The following is a 17,039-nucleotide window of genomic DNA, read 5'->3' on the forward strand; positions in this document are numbered from 1 at the left end:
GATTCCGCTTTAAATTTCCTTCCAGCTGTGAGATTTTGATTTCTTGATGCCAATCCAGCAGCTCTCTACCCGGAGCTGCTTTCATCACAAAACGCTTGCCCTGAAATCCCCAAGGTACCCTGTCTGGCCACTGGGCTGTGGCTGTAACAGTTCCTGACCTTGGCTGCTTGAGGGGGTAAGATTCTTCTCTAGGGCATTTGGAAATATATCCTGCAGGCTCCTTCCCCTTCTTGTGGCCAAATCCCCTAAACTTCCCTAAGACCTCACCTTCACACTTCCCTCCTCCCATGTCCTGTGACTCAGACCAGCACACTTACCCTTTCCCTTCTCCCAGCCAGTGCCTTCCCCACCCGCACCTCCAGTCTGGCCCGGGGACAAGGTCCTGGCTCTGACGGGGAGGCAGAATCACAGGATGTGAAGATGGGAGGATGTTAGAGATCAGAGTCCTGCCCCACGCTGGAGAGCTCTATCCTCTAGACCTCAGGGCACTCTCCCTTCTCTCTATTGCTTGAGGATCGGAGTGGACGGTGGAGCTCTCATTTATTGAGCACCTAAGGTGTACATGTTTTCAATGAGCACCCAGTATGTAGCAGGCACTGTGTGAGAGCTTTACTATCTCATGTAATCCTCACCAAACAGCCCAGTGAAGTAAGAATTATGCCCATTTTACAGATTAGGAAATTGCGGTTCAGAAACATTCTTTAATTCACCCTAGATCATAGAGCAAATAACATCGAGGATTAGGAATGAAGCCCAGGTCTATCTAAGTAAAAGCCTAAGCCCCATGCACACGGATGGGGTGGGGGAAGTGTTGTGGGAAGGGGGAAATGTGTATGAAACACCATCTTCCACGGCCTCCCTGGCTGCGGCACCAAAGGAGTAAACATCAGTGTGGAAATGATTCTGTATCTTCAAATCAAACTTCAGAGAGGACAGGTCACTGGGCAATGGGGACAGGAGGGCTAGTTCACTGACAGCCTTTGATGTGCAACCTGCCAGCTCTCAGCCTGTGCCTTTGTGATCACCTGGCTGCAGCCTGGAAACTATCCAGTCATGCCAAGGCAGGTGGCCCGCCCCTCCTCCCTGGGTTGAGGAAGCAGGAAAAGGTGGCAGTGAGAGGCAGTGGGCGGTTTTGTGGGCAATGATGGCCGGAGCACCAGCTAGGATGGGCTTTCTCTGGAGCCTGGCGCTGCCCCTTTTCTTCTGCTGCTGGGTGGCCGGGGCCTTCGGGAGCACTGCAGGTAAGGAGGCAAGAGGGGGCCTGTGGGCTTCTCTCCTGGTAGGGCTCTGTGTGTGAGTTTCTCTATTCGCAGCCTTTGTGGGTGAGGGTAGCTCTCTTGGGTTAATTATAATTAATCACAAGGCTATATGTGGAATATTACTATTGTTGTACAAATGGCAATGTGTCAGCTCAGGCATGTACGATGATGCGGTCCGGTGTGTACGAATGAGCGACATCATTGTGAGGTCGCTGTGGGTGTGTCTTTATGCCTGTGGGGGTGTGTGTAAGTGGGGTGGGGAGGGTGGGGGGCCAGGTAGGTGTGGCCTGGTAATAAATCTGCCTAAAGCCAAAGAATGTGGCTTGGCAAGATTCTGACTCCTCCAGGTTTATTTCCTAGCACAGATTTCCTTTAAAAAACAATTTTTGTGTGAAAAGTGTGACTGTCACAGACTGCTTGGGGAGGTGGATTCTGCGAGAGGCAGGGCTTTTATGAAAGAAAAGAACTAACACTGATCTGTAACAGGAACTGTGCCAACCTTGTCACATGCATTATCTTTTTTTCTTAATAGACTTTACCTTTTTAGAGCCGTTTTAGGTTCACAGCAAAACTGAGCAGAAAGTACAGAGTTCCCATATACCCTCATGCACTATCGTTTTCTGTTTTTTGTGTTTTTTTTGTGGTGAGGAATATTGGCCCTGAACTAACATGTGTTGCCAATCTTCCTCTTTTTGCTGAGGAAGAATAGCCCTGAGCTAATATCTGTGCCCATCTTCCTCTATTTTGTATATGGGATACCGCCACAGCATGGCTTGATGAGCAGTGTGCAGGTCTGCACCTGGGTTCCGAACCTGCGAATCCCGGGGCCGCCAAAGTGGAGCCTGCGAACTTCACTACGCCACTGGGCCAGCCCCACTGTCTTTTTAATCCTCACAATAACCCTATGAGAGAGATACGATTCTTATTCTTACCCTCCCCTCCGCCCCCTCCCTTAAAGGTGAGGAGACTGAGGCTTACCAGGATTAACTCATCTGCAGAGCCAGGATGTCATTCCACACATCCCTAACCATTGGTCCATACCACCTCCTGCAGGTACTCATGATCCACCAGGCTTGTGCTGCACATTTTGCATTTAATTTAATGTAATCTGCAGAACACTGAAATATGAAATATGAAATTGGGAAGCATGAGGAGGTGTCACAGCAGGGTGACACCAAGGGGCTCCCAGAAAAGGAAGAAAATGTGTTAGGGGAGGTCCGTGGTCAGACCCCAAGAGCACCATTGTTTGGGCTTCAGGCTGCGCGGGCTGACGCAGGCAGGCTCTGCCTCCACCACGTGGGGACGGAGGAGACTCAGAGCTAGCTCGGGCTCTGAAGTGGGGAGAAGAAAATAGAGGCCTGTAAAAGCGTGATTTGTGTGTGGTGAGACTGCACTGGACAAGTAAAGAGAGCGAATGCCCTGACCCACCTACTGTGCACGTGGGTACAGCCTGACATTCTCGCTGTATTCAAATAGGTCATGTGCTCTCAGGTGACTCCTTGTGAGGACGTGGTCAGGGAGGGATGCTTAATAACCCCTTGCAGGCTTGGGATACAAGAGCGTTCCTGTTCCCCTTCTCTTCCGGTCCTCACCACATGGCAAGGCAGGTATGTGACCCTCTTTCACAGGGAAGGAAATGGAGGCTAGAAGAGGTCTAGTGAGCGGCCGAGAGGGTAGGAGGCAGAGTCAGGATTCGAACCAGTACATCATCGGACTCCAGAGCTAGAAGGCAACAGACCTGGGGCTGAACCCAGTCTCTTGCTTCCTGGGCCGGTGCTCTTTCATTCTTCAGTGGGAGGCACAGGAGGACAAGCTGAGGACCTGGGGCCCGGTCCTGAAACCCTGGATAGAGGTGGCCAAAGGGTCCTGGACCTCCTTCGGGTCCTTGGGTACTTTTGGGCCAGTAGGTCTCAGTAAAGACTATTCCAAACCATCAGAATCCCCAAAAGAGGGGGTTATATTTTGATCCTTTTCCTTCCAAGAGTAGGGTTACTGGCTAAAACACAGGGCATCCACTTAAATTTGAATTTCAAGTAATGAAGTTTTTTTTAGTATAAGTATGTCTCAAATATTGCATGAGAAATACACATACTAACAAAGTTATTTGCTGTTAAAATCATTCCTTGTTTATCTGAAATTCAATTCAAAATTAACTGGGCATCCTGTTAATTATCCTTTTTTTATTTGTGAAATCTGGCAACTGTCCTCAAGAGGCTCCTTGAGAGAGAGCCCGTCCCCCTCAGTAGACAGGGGAGGCACCGTTGTCAGCCATAAAAGATCCTGCTGTAGCCTCCGCTGAGGTGGTGAGTGCCCGCTGGCCCTCCATTCACACAACCTCAGAGGGTCAGTCAAGTGAACAGAGACGTTCCACCCTATGGAGAAATGCCAGCAGCATCTCTCTAAAAAAAAGTGAAGTTTTGCCTCACCTGGCTCCCTGTTACGTGTGGAAAGTGCCTGGTACATCCTTTCTGTCGTTCTAGTGTTCCGTCCCTGTTGTCTCAGGCCCACGTTCAGGAGAGGCTTGCGCGGGGATGGGAAGCTTGCCCATTTTCCCTTGCTAGAGCCCCACGGACTCTGCCTGCTGCCTTCCCTTCTGTGGCAGCCACTACCCACACTGTCTCTGGAGGTTTCTCTCCCCTAGTCCTCTCAGCTACCTTTAAACACAAAACCACTGATGTCTCTTGTATTTGAAAGGTTTTTTACTTCCATGGGGAAACATTTGATGGATGAGAAAAGTATCCATGGGAAAGTGACAAGGATTCTTTCAGAAGATTTTGAGAGTCGTGGTCCCTGCTCTGCAGCTCTTGGCTCACTTGGACTTCTGCCCTCTTTGCTCCCCCTTGAAGCTGGATCCTGACCCTGCACACCCTCTCTGATGGCTTCAGACCAATACTCAACCAGATTCTGGGGCTTGCTTGGCTCCAGTGGGCCATCAGAGGACATCAGTCAGGGTGGTCCCAGTTCCGGGCTGCCATATGGGACCTCCTGATACTACCTCCTTCTTCCTTGTATATATATATAAAAGCGACTCCCTCTCCCCACTTCCTCCCAGCAGTGCCCAGGCCATAAACAGGAGAGCTTGTGTGAAGTCAGTCCACTGGGATCATGGCTCACAAAGATGGTTTTGCCCAATACAGGCCCCAGCACCAGCGGACCAGGCCCTTTGGTGACCATGAACCACACAGAAGTGCCTGCTGTGACTCCAGCGCTCAGGACAAGCTCAGAAGGAGCCTTCCAGACCACCGACCTCGGCGAGACCTCTGTGCCAAGCCACGTCCCTCTGGAAACTCAAATCCTGAGCACCCAGACCTCTGAGAGGACCTTAATCCCGGGCAGCACCATTTCAGAAGCAGAGACCGGGGAAACCAAGGCCATTTTTCTTGCAACAGAGACCAGGGCCCTCACAAAAATAACACCTTCCAAGTTCATGGTTGTGATCACCACTCCTGTGGAGACATCAGCCACAAGTGACAACCCCACAGGAAGAACTGGAATGACCGCAGTGCAGACTGTCATAGGCAGTGATCTCTTGAGAGCTGCTGTTGACACCCTTTGTTCTGATGACAGCTCTGAAGAGGCAAAGAGGATCACACCTGACGTCTTGACATTGGCTCGCGCCCCCGCAGAAGCCGAGGCCCTGGCCTTGAAGGACAGTGCCTTCTCTGCCAGCTCAGTTCCAGCCACCACCACCTCACAAGCCCTGGTACCTGACACCACAGCTCCGGCTAAAGCCTTGGTTGCCTCCGCCAACACTGACATTGAGGTTACCAGTGGCAGCGATATAGAAATTGAAACAACTGCCACCATCCCTGGGACCTCAGACGTAGATCACAGCCCCACAGGAGGAAAGGCCCTGTCCACCCCTGAGATGTCAGCTTTGCCCAACTCCACTGAAGCAAAATCACACCTCACTGAGCCCACAACCTCGGCGGAGACCTTGTCTACAGCTGGTGCCACAGAATCAGCCACACCTGATACCACAGTTGAGACCCCATTCACTGCTAATAGCACCACAGAAGGAGCAACAACAGCAGCCAAGGCCACCAGCCCCAGTGGAACTTTGGCGACAGTCAGCATGAATCCCTGGGAAGAAATCTCAGTCCTCTCTGCTGATACAACAAGCCACACTGAGGTCTCAGGAGCACTTACAATGTCCACAGAGGCTGGGTCAACAGTGGGCAAAGTGACTTCCCCTGCCACGGTTTACAGCCTCTCTGAAGCAGCCACCATCAAGAGCTCCACCCCCAGAGAGACTTCTACCACAGACAGCACAACCAATGGGCCAATCCCCATCAGCAGCCTCTCTGAAGCAGCCACCATCAAGAGCTCCACCCGCTCAGAGACCTCTACCACAGACAGCACAACCAATGCGTCCATCCCCATCAGCTGCCTCTCTGAAGTAGCCACCGTCAAGACGTCCACCCCCTCAGAGACTTCTACCACAGACAGCACAACCAATGGGCCTGTCCCCATCAGCAGCCTCTCTGAAGTAGCCACCGTCAAGAGCTCCACCCCCTCAGAGACTTCTACCACAGACAGCACAATCAATGGGCCCATCCCCATCAGCAACCTCTCTGAAGTAGCCACCATCATGAGCTCCACACCCTCAGAGACTTCTACCACAGACAGCACAACCAACGTGCCCATCCCCATCAGCAGGAGCCCTCTTTCTTCTGTCCATCTGACTACAGCCTACAGCAGCCAAGAAACAAACATCACCTTAGCCAAGAACACAGCCTCAGCGAAAACCTTGAAGACAGCCAGCACCGCCAGAGGGAAGCCCCCAACAGCCATGCCCCCTACTGCTCAGACAAGGTGGACCACAGAAGTTACTGCAGGTAAATGGCTCCCCCATGTGTGATCTTTGGGGATTTGGGGTTTGGAGACTCCAGGATATCTACACGCTTAAGGAGCAGGAAGGAAGGAAGGATCTGGGTGCCTATTCTGAATCCTGTCTCTGGTGTCGCCTCTTCATGATCTTCTAGTGGTTCTTGCCAAAATCAGTAACAAGCAGAGTTAGGGTGGTGTATGGAAAGAATACCGGGCTGGAAGTTTGGAGAAATGGATTGAGATCTTGGCTCTGTTCTTAACAACTTGAGTGATCTAGGACAGGTCCCTTTCCCTCTCTGGGCCTCAGTTTCTCCACTAGTAGCTGGAGGGGGTTGCAATGGATAGCAATGAGGTCCTTGCCAGCTCAGCCCTTCTGTGAAGTTAACTGTTAAGCAACTAGTCTGCACCAGGGAAGGCCCCACATTTTATTTAAAAGACACAGCGCTCATGCTCTAGAAGCATCTGCTTCAGCCAGAGCCACACAGAGGGGCAACATGTGGGCATCTGACCCAAGTTGCTGCCCTCTGAGCAGCTGAGACCCCATGAAAGTAGGGCTCGCTGGATGTACTTGCTGAGGTTGGTGCCATAGATGGTGACTTAAAATGAATTAATCAACTGGGTAAATGTTTGGGAGTTTAAAGCTACTTCTCTGAGACAACAGATAATTCTCAGGGAAGAAGTCTCCTGTCAGAGGCTGCTTGGTCAGCCTACTCCTGGTCAGCCCGTAGTCTCCACCTCCACTTCCCTCACTCTGTCCTCATACCTAATCCCTGCGGTATCTACAGCTTGCCCTGCCTTTCTGAGGAGGTGAAATAAAAATACTAATCACGATCACCTTACTGAGTATCTTTTGTATTCCAGGCAGAGGGGATATAAAAATATTTCACAACCGGTAAACATTGGCACCAGCTGAATGTTCTCTCTGATGCCAGGCAGTGCACTATGAGCTTAGCATATGGTATCTCCTCTAATTAAACTTTCCAAGCCACCTTATGAGGTGGGTATTATTACCCCATCTGACAGCTGAGGAAACAGATTTAAAGACGGTAAAAGACGACAGTGGGATTCCAAATGAAAGTCTGTTTGATTCCAAAACTCATAGTCTCCTGTTGTGCTTTTATTTTTAAAAGCCCATTTTATTAATATATTTTTATTTTAAAATAGTTTTCTTTATTATTTGTTGATTAGATGATACATTCACATGATTTAAAATTCGATAGGTAAAAATGGTACACCATGCAATGTCTTCTCCCAGTGCGGTCCCCCAACTACCCAGTTTTCCTCTCGCACATAACCGATGGTATCACTTTCTTGTGAATCCTCTTCTGGGCATGAAATATGCATATGGAAATGGAGCATATGATAAACACAGATCTCTGAGATGAAGCCATTCTTTTTTTTGGGTATGTGAGGAAGATTAGCCCTGAGCTAACTTCTGTTGCAAATCCTCCTCTTTTTGCTGAGGGACATTGGCCCTGGCTAACATCCATGTCCATCTTCCTCTACTTTATGTGTGGGACGCCTGCTGCAGCACGGCTTGATAAGTGGTGCATAGGTCCGTGCCCGGAATCCAAACCTGCAAACCCTGGGTTGTTGAAGTGGAGTGCGCAAACTTAACCACTGTGCCACCGGGCCAGCCCCTGAAGCTATTCTTTTTCATGGCTGCTCAGTATTCCATTTTGTTTTACCTTAATTTATTGAACTAGCCCTCTATGGATGGACATTTAGGTTGTTTCCAGTTTTTGTTATGACAAACAGTGCTGCAGTAAATCGTACATTTTCCACATGTGTATTATATTCTGTAGAACAAATTTCTAGGAGTTCAACTGCTGGATCAGTTCTACTGTGTTCTGTTAGGAAGAAATGACTCCAAGGTGGCAGGTAGAGGCAAGCCAATTAGAGCTCAACAAAACACAGAACTTGCCTACAGATCTGCTAAGTCGGGAAGGCTGGATTCAAAAACCTCCACCAATTTAGAGCTGGAAGAATTGGCTGAGGGCACCCCTCAGAGAGCCGCCTCTCTCTTGCATTCTTCTCAGCTGGGTCCTTTCCCAACAGCCCCATCCAGGACCTCTAAGCCTTGAGAACATTCTAGATCCACTTTCATTTCTCCTTCCTCACACTACTCTTTTGAGTTCTCTGAATGTGGATGGGGCCTTTAGCCATAATTTCCTTCACTCCTGTTGGGAAGACACTACAATGGGCCTGATTATTGGAGAGGGAATCCTCTTTCTCTTTGCAGTGAGTAAATGTGAGATCCCATCTGAACATAGACACATTGACATGTGAGAGTGAGCACATATGTGCAGAGGAGAACAGGGGCTGGGCAGCACAGTCACGTCTTGATTCCTGAACTGACTTACCTGTATTTTCATCTTCCTACTGTTCTCAACTTGCAGGTGGGGATGGAGGCTTCCTCCTCCTGCGGCTAAGTGTGGCTTCCCCAGAAGACCTCACTGACCCCAGAGTGGCAGAGAGGCTGATGCAGCAGGTGAGTGGGCACTTTCTGGGCCAGGGGAGTAGAGGAGAGTGAGAGGTTCTTGGAGGCTCTGGGGAAGATCTTCAGGATACAGAAGAGCAACTGCTGCACTTGGGTGGGATCTAGTTTCTCCTGGGGTATTAGGAGCTAAATCTAAGGATCCTGGCCTGGCTTTGCTTCTGCCTGTTTTTCCTGAGTTCTGAATTTCCCTTCTCTGCTATGTAAAAAAACTCTTTCCCTCACTGCCAATTTCCTCAGGCCCTAGGAAGTTCAGGCTCTCTGGCCCCTGGGAGAAGGTCAATGATATTAATGGGCAGGCAGGACTTTTAGTTGTAAATGGCAGAAACCTAACTCATTGTAGCTTACAGAGAAAAGGCAAGGTATTGGCTGAGAAACCTAGAAGTGGCTGTGCCAACTTCAGTCATGGCTGGATCCAGCAGCTCAAACATGATCATCAGGATTTTCTTTTTCTCTCTCTCTCTTCACTCTGCTCCCTTCATTCTTCAGAGTCTCTCTCCATATGTAAGGAAAGGTGGCTGTGATAGCCCAAGATTCACAAGGTATTTCCTTCTCCCAAGATCTGCATATCATACTAAGGAAGGACTGATCTCACTGGCCTGCAAGAGCCACCATGAGTGACAGCATGACCTGAACCACGTGGAATGGGAAGGACAGGCCCCAAAGGAAATAAGGATGCTAGGCAGAAAATATCCCATAGATGTACACTCTAGATGCGGAACAAGATCGGGATATATTCGTACAACAAGTAGGGAAAATTCTCCTAAAATCCAGATCACTGGACAAAGCTTCCAGTGGTGAAATTCAGGAATCAAGGCTTTGGGGGTTGGTGTGAATCATTGCAAGGTTAGAATAGGTCAGCTCAGCCTAGCTCTTGGGCCCACATCTTGCTGCTGGGGGACGGGAAGAAGGAATATCTGGGCCCTTGAAGTTCTCTTAGTGGAAAGGGGGCCCATTGGGACTCCCATAATAAGGAGTTCTCTGAACATGGCACGGGGTTTTGAAGGAGGACAGCCAGATAAATGACAAATACCCACTGCACATGATAGTCAAAGTAGCAAGTGTGAGTCCTAATCTAAGAGGGAAGCCAGGGTTGTGTCAGATCTGAGCCCCCCAAACTGGAAGCTATTTCAGGGGTCAGAAAGAAGTCAGGGAGATGGGAGCAGGTCAGGAGCTGAGGTGCAGGAGCCAGGCCATGGGGGAGTTGGGCATCAGTTCTCGTTAGGCGCTGGCCACTGGCACAGGGCTCAGGGCTCAGAGAAACAAGCAGCTTTGGAGCCAGACAGATCTGGGTGTGCATTCCATTTCCTAACTGTGTGACCTTGGGTAAGTGACTCCATATTACTTTTTTCCCTTATAAGATGAGTCTAGTACTACCTGCTTTATAGTACCTCACAGTAACCCTACGACACAATGTGCGTGAAGCACCCAGCCCAGGCCCAGCCTGCGGGAGGCTCAGGAAGTGCTGCTGTCCTCCTCATCCGTTCTCTCCTGCTGTCCCTTCCTGTCCTTGGCCTGTGGTGAGCTCACGGGCCATATGCGCTGGAAGCACCACCTGCTCCTCTTGCCCTCCAGCTCCGCCGTGCACTGCAGGCCCACACGCCTCCCAGCCAAGTCTCCCTGCTGCGCGTCAGGAGAGGCTGAGGAACACCAGCTGCGGCCAGGCATGGCCGCGTGCCAAAGGAGGACAAAGCTGCCTACAGCCTAGGCCTGGCCTGGAGCCATGTTCCTGCGCTGAGATGTACCTGGAAAGTTCCCACGGAGGTCAGCTGGCCTAAGCCCTTACCCCAGACCTGGTAGCGGGACCCTGGCTCACATTGGCCTGACTGCATGTGGGTGGGGATGGGGGCTGCCCTGTTCCAGAGATGTCCTTGGACTTCCCTTGGCACATGTGCTGTGTTTCAGTAAAGAGTGACCTGATCACCCACCTGTCGCCCACTGTGTGCTTCCATTCTACATTAAAATTACACTCAGTGTGGCCCAGAGGTCATCTATTTGACCTGCATGCTTTTTGACATTGTATGACACAGGGATTTTGTGCATCCTCACTGCTGCCTCCCTCCTTCACGCTCCCCAGCTCTTGGTTTGCACCTTGATTACAGCACTTACTGAGGCTGGCCCTTAAGCCTGCTGAACTGTGAACCCCTTCAGAGCAGGGACCCTACTTGTTTATCTCGGTGTCCCCCGAACCTAGCAGTGTGCCTGGCCTGCAGTAGAATCATAGAGAATGTTGAATTGACTTGAATTTCAAGTTCTGGATGCAAGCAGATTTAAAAGAAAGTCTGCAATACTCAATTATTCCTTCCCCATAGCTCATAAGTCATGTTACTATTTTTTAAGTTAGATGTAGCTTATTTTTTTCTGTTGTAAAAGTAAAACTTATTCATGATTTTAAAATTTGAAAAATTCAAAAGGACCAAGAAAAAAAAAAAGAAATGGGAAGAAGAAAATATTTCTAAAATCCCACCTCTTGTATACGATTAATGTTAATGTATATATTCAACCTCTCCACTTGGTCTAAGAGATACCTCAGGTTCAACATTTCCAAAATCAGAGTCCTAATCTTTTCACCTAAACCTGCTCTGGCTGCACCTTCCTCATCTCAGTTAACGTCCGTGGCATCCTTCAGTTGCTCAAGCCCAAATCCTTGGAACTCTCTTATTCCTGTTTCTTTCTGAATTTTACATCCAATTCATCAGGAAATTCTGTTGGCTCTACCGTCATCAAAATATGCCCAGAATCTGCCCCCTCCTCACCAGCTCCACTGCTCTCACCTGGTCAAAGCTGCCATCATCTCTCACTTGGATTACGAATATCCTCCTAACAGGTCTCCCTGTTTCTCCCTTTGCCCCCTACCCCCGGTCTAGTCCCAGTACATCAGCCAGAGATGTCTTTTTATAATGTAAGGCAGACCATGTCACTCCTTTGCTCCAAACTCCCATTTCATTCAGAGAAAAAGCCAAGTTCCTATGATGGCCTGCAAAGCTGTGCACAATCTGCAGCCCTCCACCAGCCGCTCTAACTTGCTCACTGCACTCCAGCCGCGCTGACTTCCTGGCTGTTCCTTGAATGCATGCTCCTGCCTTGGGACTTCCGCACGTATTGCTCGGTCTGCTTAGAATGCTTCTCCTCTGGATATCCACTCAGCTGACTCCTCCACCTACTTAACCTGCTAGTGGTCTGCCCCACCACACTCCTCCGCTTTGATTTTCTTCATAACACTGATCACAACCGAACATAACACATATTTTATGTGTCTGTCTTGTTTACTGTCTATCTTCCTCGACTTGCATGAGTTTGCTCACTGCAATCTCCCTAGTCTAGGACAGTGCCTGGCACATAAAAAGTGCTCAGTAAATATTTGTTAAATGAATGAAGAAACAACAAGACAACTTGGATATTGCTCTCAACGAAGGGAGTATGTGTATTTGATTGACCCCCGTCCTCTTGCAGAGTGGGGCAGAATGAGTTCTATAAAGTGGGTTGGACAAAAATAATTCAAACATTCATCCCGGCATGTTTGTTGAGCCCCTACAATAGAAGAGAGACTATGTTGTGTTCCATGGGGGATTCAAAGATGTCTCTTCTCACAGGGATTACAGTTAGTAGAGGAGGTTAGACATGTACAGAAATAACGATCTGAAAAAACTTATTTACTCCGTATATGGAAAAACCAGAATGTCCTTAATATACAAAATGCTCTTACAAAGCAATAAAAAGGCAAACATACCAGTAGAAAAGTGAGCAAATGGTAAGAACAGGCAATTTACAAAAGAAGGAATATAAGTGCTTTTTTCCATGAAAAAGAAACATTGCCTTCACTAGCAAAAAAAAGGTACAATGTGAAATCGCTTATTGTGTGTCAATAGGTAAAGATTTATAAAAATTATAAAATCCATATTGAGGAGGGTGTGGGGAAAAGGGCACTCTTAAACACTGCAAGTGTGAATGAAATTGGTGCCTCCTTTCTGGAGGACAATTTGACTATTTATCTAATGCCTTAAAAATGTGCGTTCCTTTAACCCAGCAATTTCCTTCCTAAGAGTTTATCTTAAGGAAATAATTAAGAATCTGTGCAAAGATCAACAAATAAATATGTTCATTACAGAACTGTTTATAACAGCCAATAAAAGAAAAAGACAAAACACAAATAAGATATCCTGAGGTAGCTCTTTACTTAATAATAGAGTTATTTTATACAATCTATAGAAGTGTCGTTGAGATGTATATTTATTAACATGGAAAGAAGTTCGTGACATATTATCCTGTTCTCTTTTATTTTCCTAAGATGAAACCATCTTTTTTTTTTTCTCTCCAAACTACTCTTCACACTGTCTCCAGAGCTTTCCTCTCCAAAATCAAAGCTAGTCCTGTTCCTACCTACGGGATGAAATCTGCAGCTTTGTAAACAAGGGTCTTTGTGATATGACCTTGGCCAACATTCTCGGCTCTGTGTCCTATGGCCCCATCTCCTGTATCCGATGTTCCTTCCACAGGGAACTTCTCAATACTTCTCAGTTACACCTGCTTTGACTCAGAGTGTTGGCACACCATGATTCCTGCCCCTGGAATTTTCTCCCTCCCTCTGGTCCCTTCGTCTGGGAAACTCCCATTCATGCTTAGAGCCCAGTTCATTCAGCACCTCCTCATCGTGGCTTTCCTCAAATTCCCCAAAGAGGAGCTAGTTTTGTAGTCTCTTTATGTTTCTGTTGTAACACTTAACATGCTTTATAATGATTTATTTATTTACAAGTTTGTTAAATAATACATGCTTTAGGACTAGTGCCATGCAGTATTCATCTCTGTCGCCACAGAACCTAGCACAGCCCCAGACATGGAGGGCACTCAAATGTTTGCTAAATGACTGAAATGATGGCCACGTGGGCAGACAACCGTGAAATATGGGCAGTGGGCTCTGAGAATTAAAAAAATGGCATTCAGTGTTGAAGTCAAACAAAATACAAACTTAATGATATAATTATTATTAAGCTACACTGTAAGTAGGCATGAATGGAGAGCAGTTTGCATAGATGACTATAACACCACCGTTATATAAATCCAATTCTTAAATAGTTTTTCTTTTCTTGCTTTGCACTTATTCAAATCGGTGATACCTGATAAAATGGATAATTTAACCTTAATTACATATGTATAAGGACATACATGTACATACAATGCTAATTACTGTTATTATTGGAAGCCAAAAAATTTCTAAACCATGGGATGCATTTGGGAATTAAAGTGTATAATAATGTTTACGTGTGTGTGTTTGTGTGTGCGTGTGAGAGAGAGGGAGAGAAAGGGAGAGAGAGAGAGAGGGAGAGAGAGAGACAGAGAATGAGAATTACTAAAGGTGACCCAAGTCAATGGAAATAATGTTACCAAACCAGCAAGAACCAGAAGTGCCTGGAGGGAATTCTCCAGTTACTTAAGATTCAAAGGTGTGTGTGTATGAGGAGAAAATGCCACATATTTCACAAAGACAAAGGTGGGTGTGGACCCAAACCAGATGGCCTGTCTAAAGTCACCTGTGACTCAGCACAGACTCAGAAGGCAAAAATGCAAGGCCATGATGAGGACAACGTGAGGTGGAACTTTTCTGACAAGAGACTTCAACAGAAGCTTCTGCCACAGCCAGTCCTTCCCTAACTCCTTGTGAGGGGGACTGGCTGCCAATGAGCGGAAGGCAGTGAATGGTAACTAATTCTATGGGTGTGCCCTAAATTCAAGGGAGTGGGCATCGTTTTTGATATCAATAAATATTTCCATTGGTATATCATGCCAGTTACCTATTTATTCATCATCCTGGTCATTAAAAGCTGCTTGCCTCAGGCCCACAGAGTTTCTAGAAGGCTCTTTTGAGAACAGGGAAAGATGGGCAAGGGAATCTGTGTCTCTGGCCAAGCATCTTCCCAGACAGCTCCCTTTGCCTCCCAGCGTCCACTGAGGGTGTCTCAGCTGCCTGCCACCAGGGGTGGGCGTGGGTGGTCTGCCTCCTCCTCTCTGCCAAGCAAACACATGCCTGGAACCCTGAAGAAGGGCCCGTCAGTTCCTTATTCCAGGTGCATAAGTGACAGACTCCAAACCACACAGAGCCAGGGAGTGAGCTGATGAAGATTTACGGTTGTGTGTGCTTGATCTAACTGCACCATTCACAGAGAGGCCTTTCCTCCCAGCCAGAGGAGGGTGTCCCCTACAGACACTGTCTTATTTTCCCATGACACCCTTCCTCTACAAGCCCAGCGCTTCATCCATTTTGACTAGGTTGACAGATAAAATACAGGTCACCCAGTTAAATTAGAACTTCAGATAAACAATGAATACTTCTTTAAATATATGGATGTTCCAAATATTTCATGGACATTCTCATACTAAAACATTATTTGTGATCTATCTGGAATTCAAATTTAACTGGGCTTCTTGTATTTTTATTTGCTAAATCTGACAACCTCACTTTTAACGCCTCCTCACCCACCAGTGTCCCCACCTCTTCTCTTTTCCCAGTCTGTGGGTCTCCTTCTGCTGTAGCAAGCCCCCAACCTTCTCTTAGACTTTGGACATCTCCACCGCCTCCTGCAAGATTGTCTATCGCACATGTTCTGTCTTCCTACTCCCCTTCCATTGCTCAGTGGGAGGAGAAGAAGCTTAGCGTCTGAAGATAGATGTGAGGAAAGGACTTTGGGTATGGGGTGGCCCTGCTCCCCATTTGTCACCTTGCTTTTGTTCTTTCAGGTTTCCCTTCCCCACGTTTGATGAGACAAAGTGTCTATAACTACCATGTCTTGCACAGCATGGTCAATCCCTTGCCACGAGTCCTCAACTGGGTCTAGGATGAGATGTAGCTTTTGGACCTTATGCTAAAAGACAGCCTTCCCCTCCCTGACCTCGAGTCACATTTCAAAGTGCTCATCCCATTACTTAGTCTTGGGATTGCAATGGTCAGGGCAAGGGCAGTCTCACCAGTCCACCATGCTTGCATTGGCCCTCTCTCCTTGTTCTACATTCCCTTCTTTCTAACTGCTGGACAATGCCCCCCACTTCACACCCACTCTCTCCCCAGTGCCATATGTGCCGTGAAAATTAATAAATGAAAACCTCATTTAAAATTGAGTCAGGAGGCCAGAAGATAGAACTTTCATGCACATGCCACTTAACACACACTATAGACTCCAACAGGAAGAGACTTACCTTGCATCTCCCACAGGAGGTGATACTACTTACTACCCCAGCAGAAGGAAGGGAGAAATTCCTCCTTGCCTAGCAACAGCTCAGCCAGAGAGACTTACATAACTCAGCCAATGAAAAGCCACCACACTTAGAACTCCCAGTCTCCTCCAGTGGACTCTTCCTTTACAACAGCCCTCCCAACATCATAAAAGAACATTTCTCTCCTTTGTTTCTCTGGATTTGCCTGTGGTTCACCACAGACCGCATGTCCTGTATTGCAATTCTTTGCTGTTCCCCGGTAAACCCATTCTGCTGGTGAAATAACTGGCTGTTTACTTGTTTTAGGTCAACAGTGCTTAATTATTTTTATTTAAATTTTTATTTTTTAAATTAATAAACTTTATTTTTTTAAGAGTAGTGTTATGTTCACAGCAAAACTGAGCCAAAAGTACAGAGTTCCCACATATCCCCTTCCCCCCACACACTTACAACCTCCTCCACTATTAACATCCCCCACCAGAGTGCATTTGTTACAATTGATGAACCTACATCATTATCACCCAAAGTCCATAGTTTACATTAGGGTTCACTCTCGGTGTTGTACATTCTACGGGTTTTGACAAATGTATAATGATATGCATCCACCATTGTAACATCATACAGAGTATTTTCACTGCCCTAAAAATCCTCTGTGCTCTCCCTATTCATCCTTTCCTCTCCTCTAATCCCTAGCAACCACTGATCTTTTTACTGTCCCCATAGTTTCGCCTTTTCCAGAATGTCATTCTTGGAATCATAAGGTATGTAGCTTTTTCAGCTCAGCTTCTTTCACACAATAATATGCACTTAAGGTTCTCCATGTCTTTTCATGGCTTGATAGCGCATATCTTTTTAGTGCCAAATAATATTCCATTATCTGGATGTACCATAGTTTATCTAGTCATCTGTTGAAAGACATCTTGGTTACTTCCAAGTTTCGGCAATTATGAACAAAGCTACTATAACCATATGTGTACAGGTTTTTGTGTGGACATAAGTTTTCTACCTCTTTAGGTAAATACCAAAAAGTGCAATTGCTGGATCATATAGTAAGAGTATGTTTAGTTTTGTAAGAAACTGTCAGAATGTCTTTGAAAGTGCTGTACCATTTTGCATTCCCAGCAGCAATGAATGAGAGTTCCTTTTGCCCCACATCCTTACCAGCGTTTCGTGTTTTCAGCGTTCTAGATTTTGGCCATTCTAAGAGGTGCACAGAGGTATATCATTTTTTTTCTTTTGGTGAGGAA

The 17,039-nt window shown here is 47.1% G+C and overlaps 1 protein-coding gene across 2 annotated transcripts; it reads left to right on the top strand.

The window, feature by feature from the left end:
* The first annotated feature begins 1,141 nt into the window (after window positions 1–1,141).
* Window positions 1,142–10,235, top strand: MUC20 (mucin 20, cell surface associated). 2 transcript variants are annotated; one of them, XM_087439429.1, is made up of 5 exons: window positions 1,142–1,241; window positions 4,397–5,560; window positions 5,921–6,097; window positions 8,489–8,580; window positions 10,162–10,235. In XM_087439429.1, the coding sequence occupies exons 1-5, from the start codon at window positions 1,142–1,144 to the stop codon at window positions 10,228–10,230; spliced, it is 1,602 nt and encodes a 533-aa protein (XP_087295555.1). In that variant the 3' UTR covers window positions 10,231–10,235. The 2 variants fall into 2 exon arrangements, with proteins under 2 accessions (XP_087295555.1, XP_087295554.1); XM_087439428.1 differs by having other exon boundaries at window positions 4,397–5,460; window positions 5,782–6,097.
* Window positions 10,236–17,039: the final 6,804 nt, after the last annotated feature.

Source organism: Ceratotherium simum, chromosome 15 (genome assembly GCF_057802395.1).
Source record: "Ceratotherium simum simum isolate JZ-2026a chromosome 15, ASM5780239v1, whole genome shotgun sequence".
Classification (NCBI taxonomy): Eukaryota; Metazoa; Chordata; class Mammalia; order Perissodactyla; family Rhinocerotidae; genus Ceratotherium; species Ceratotherium simum.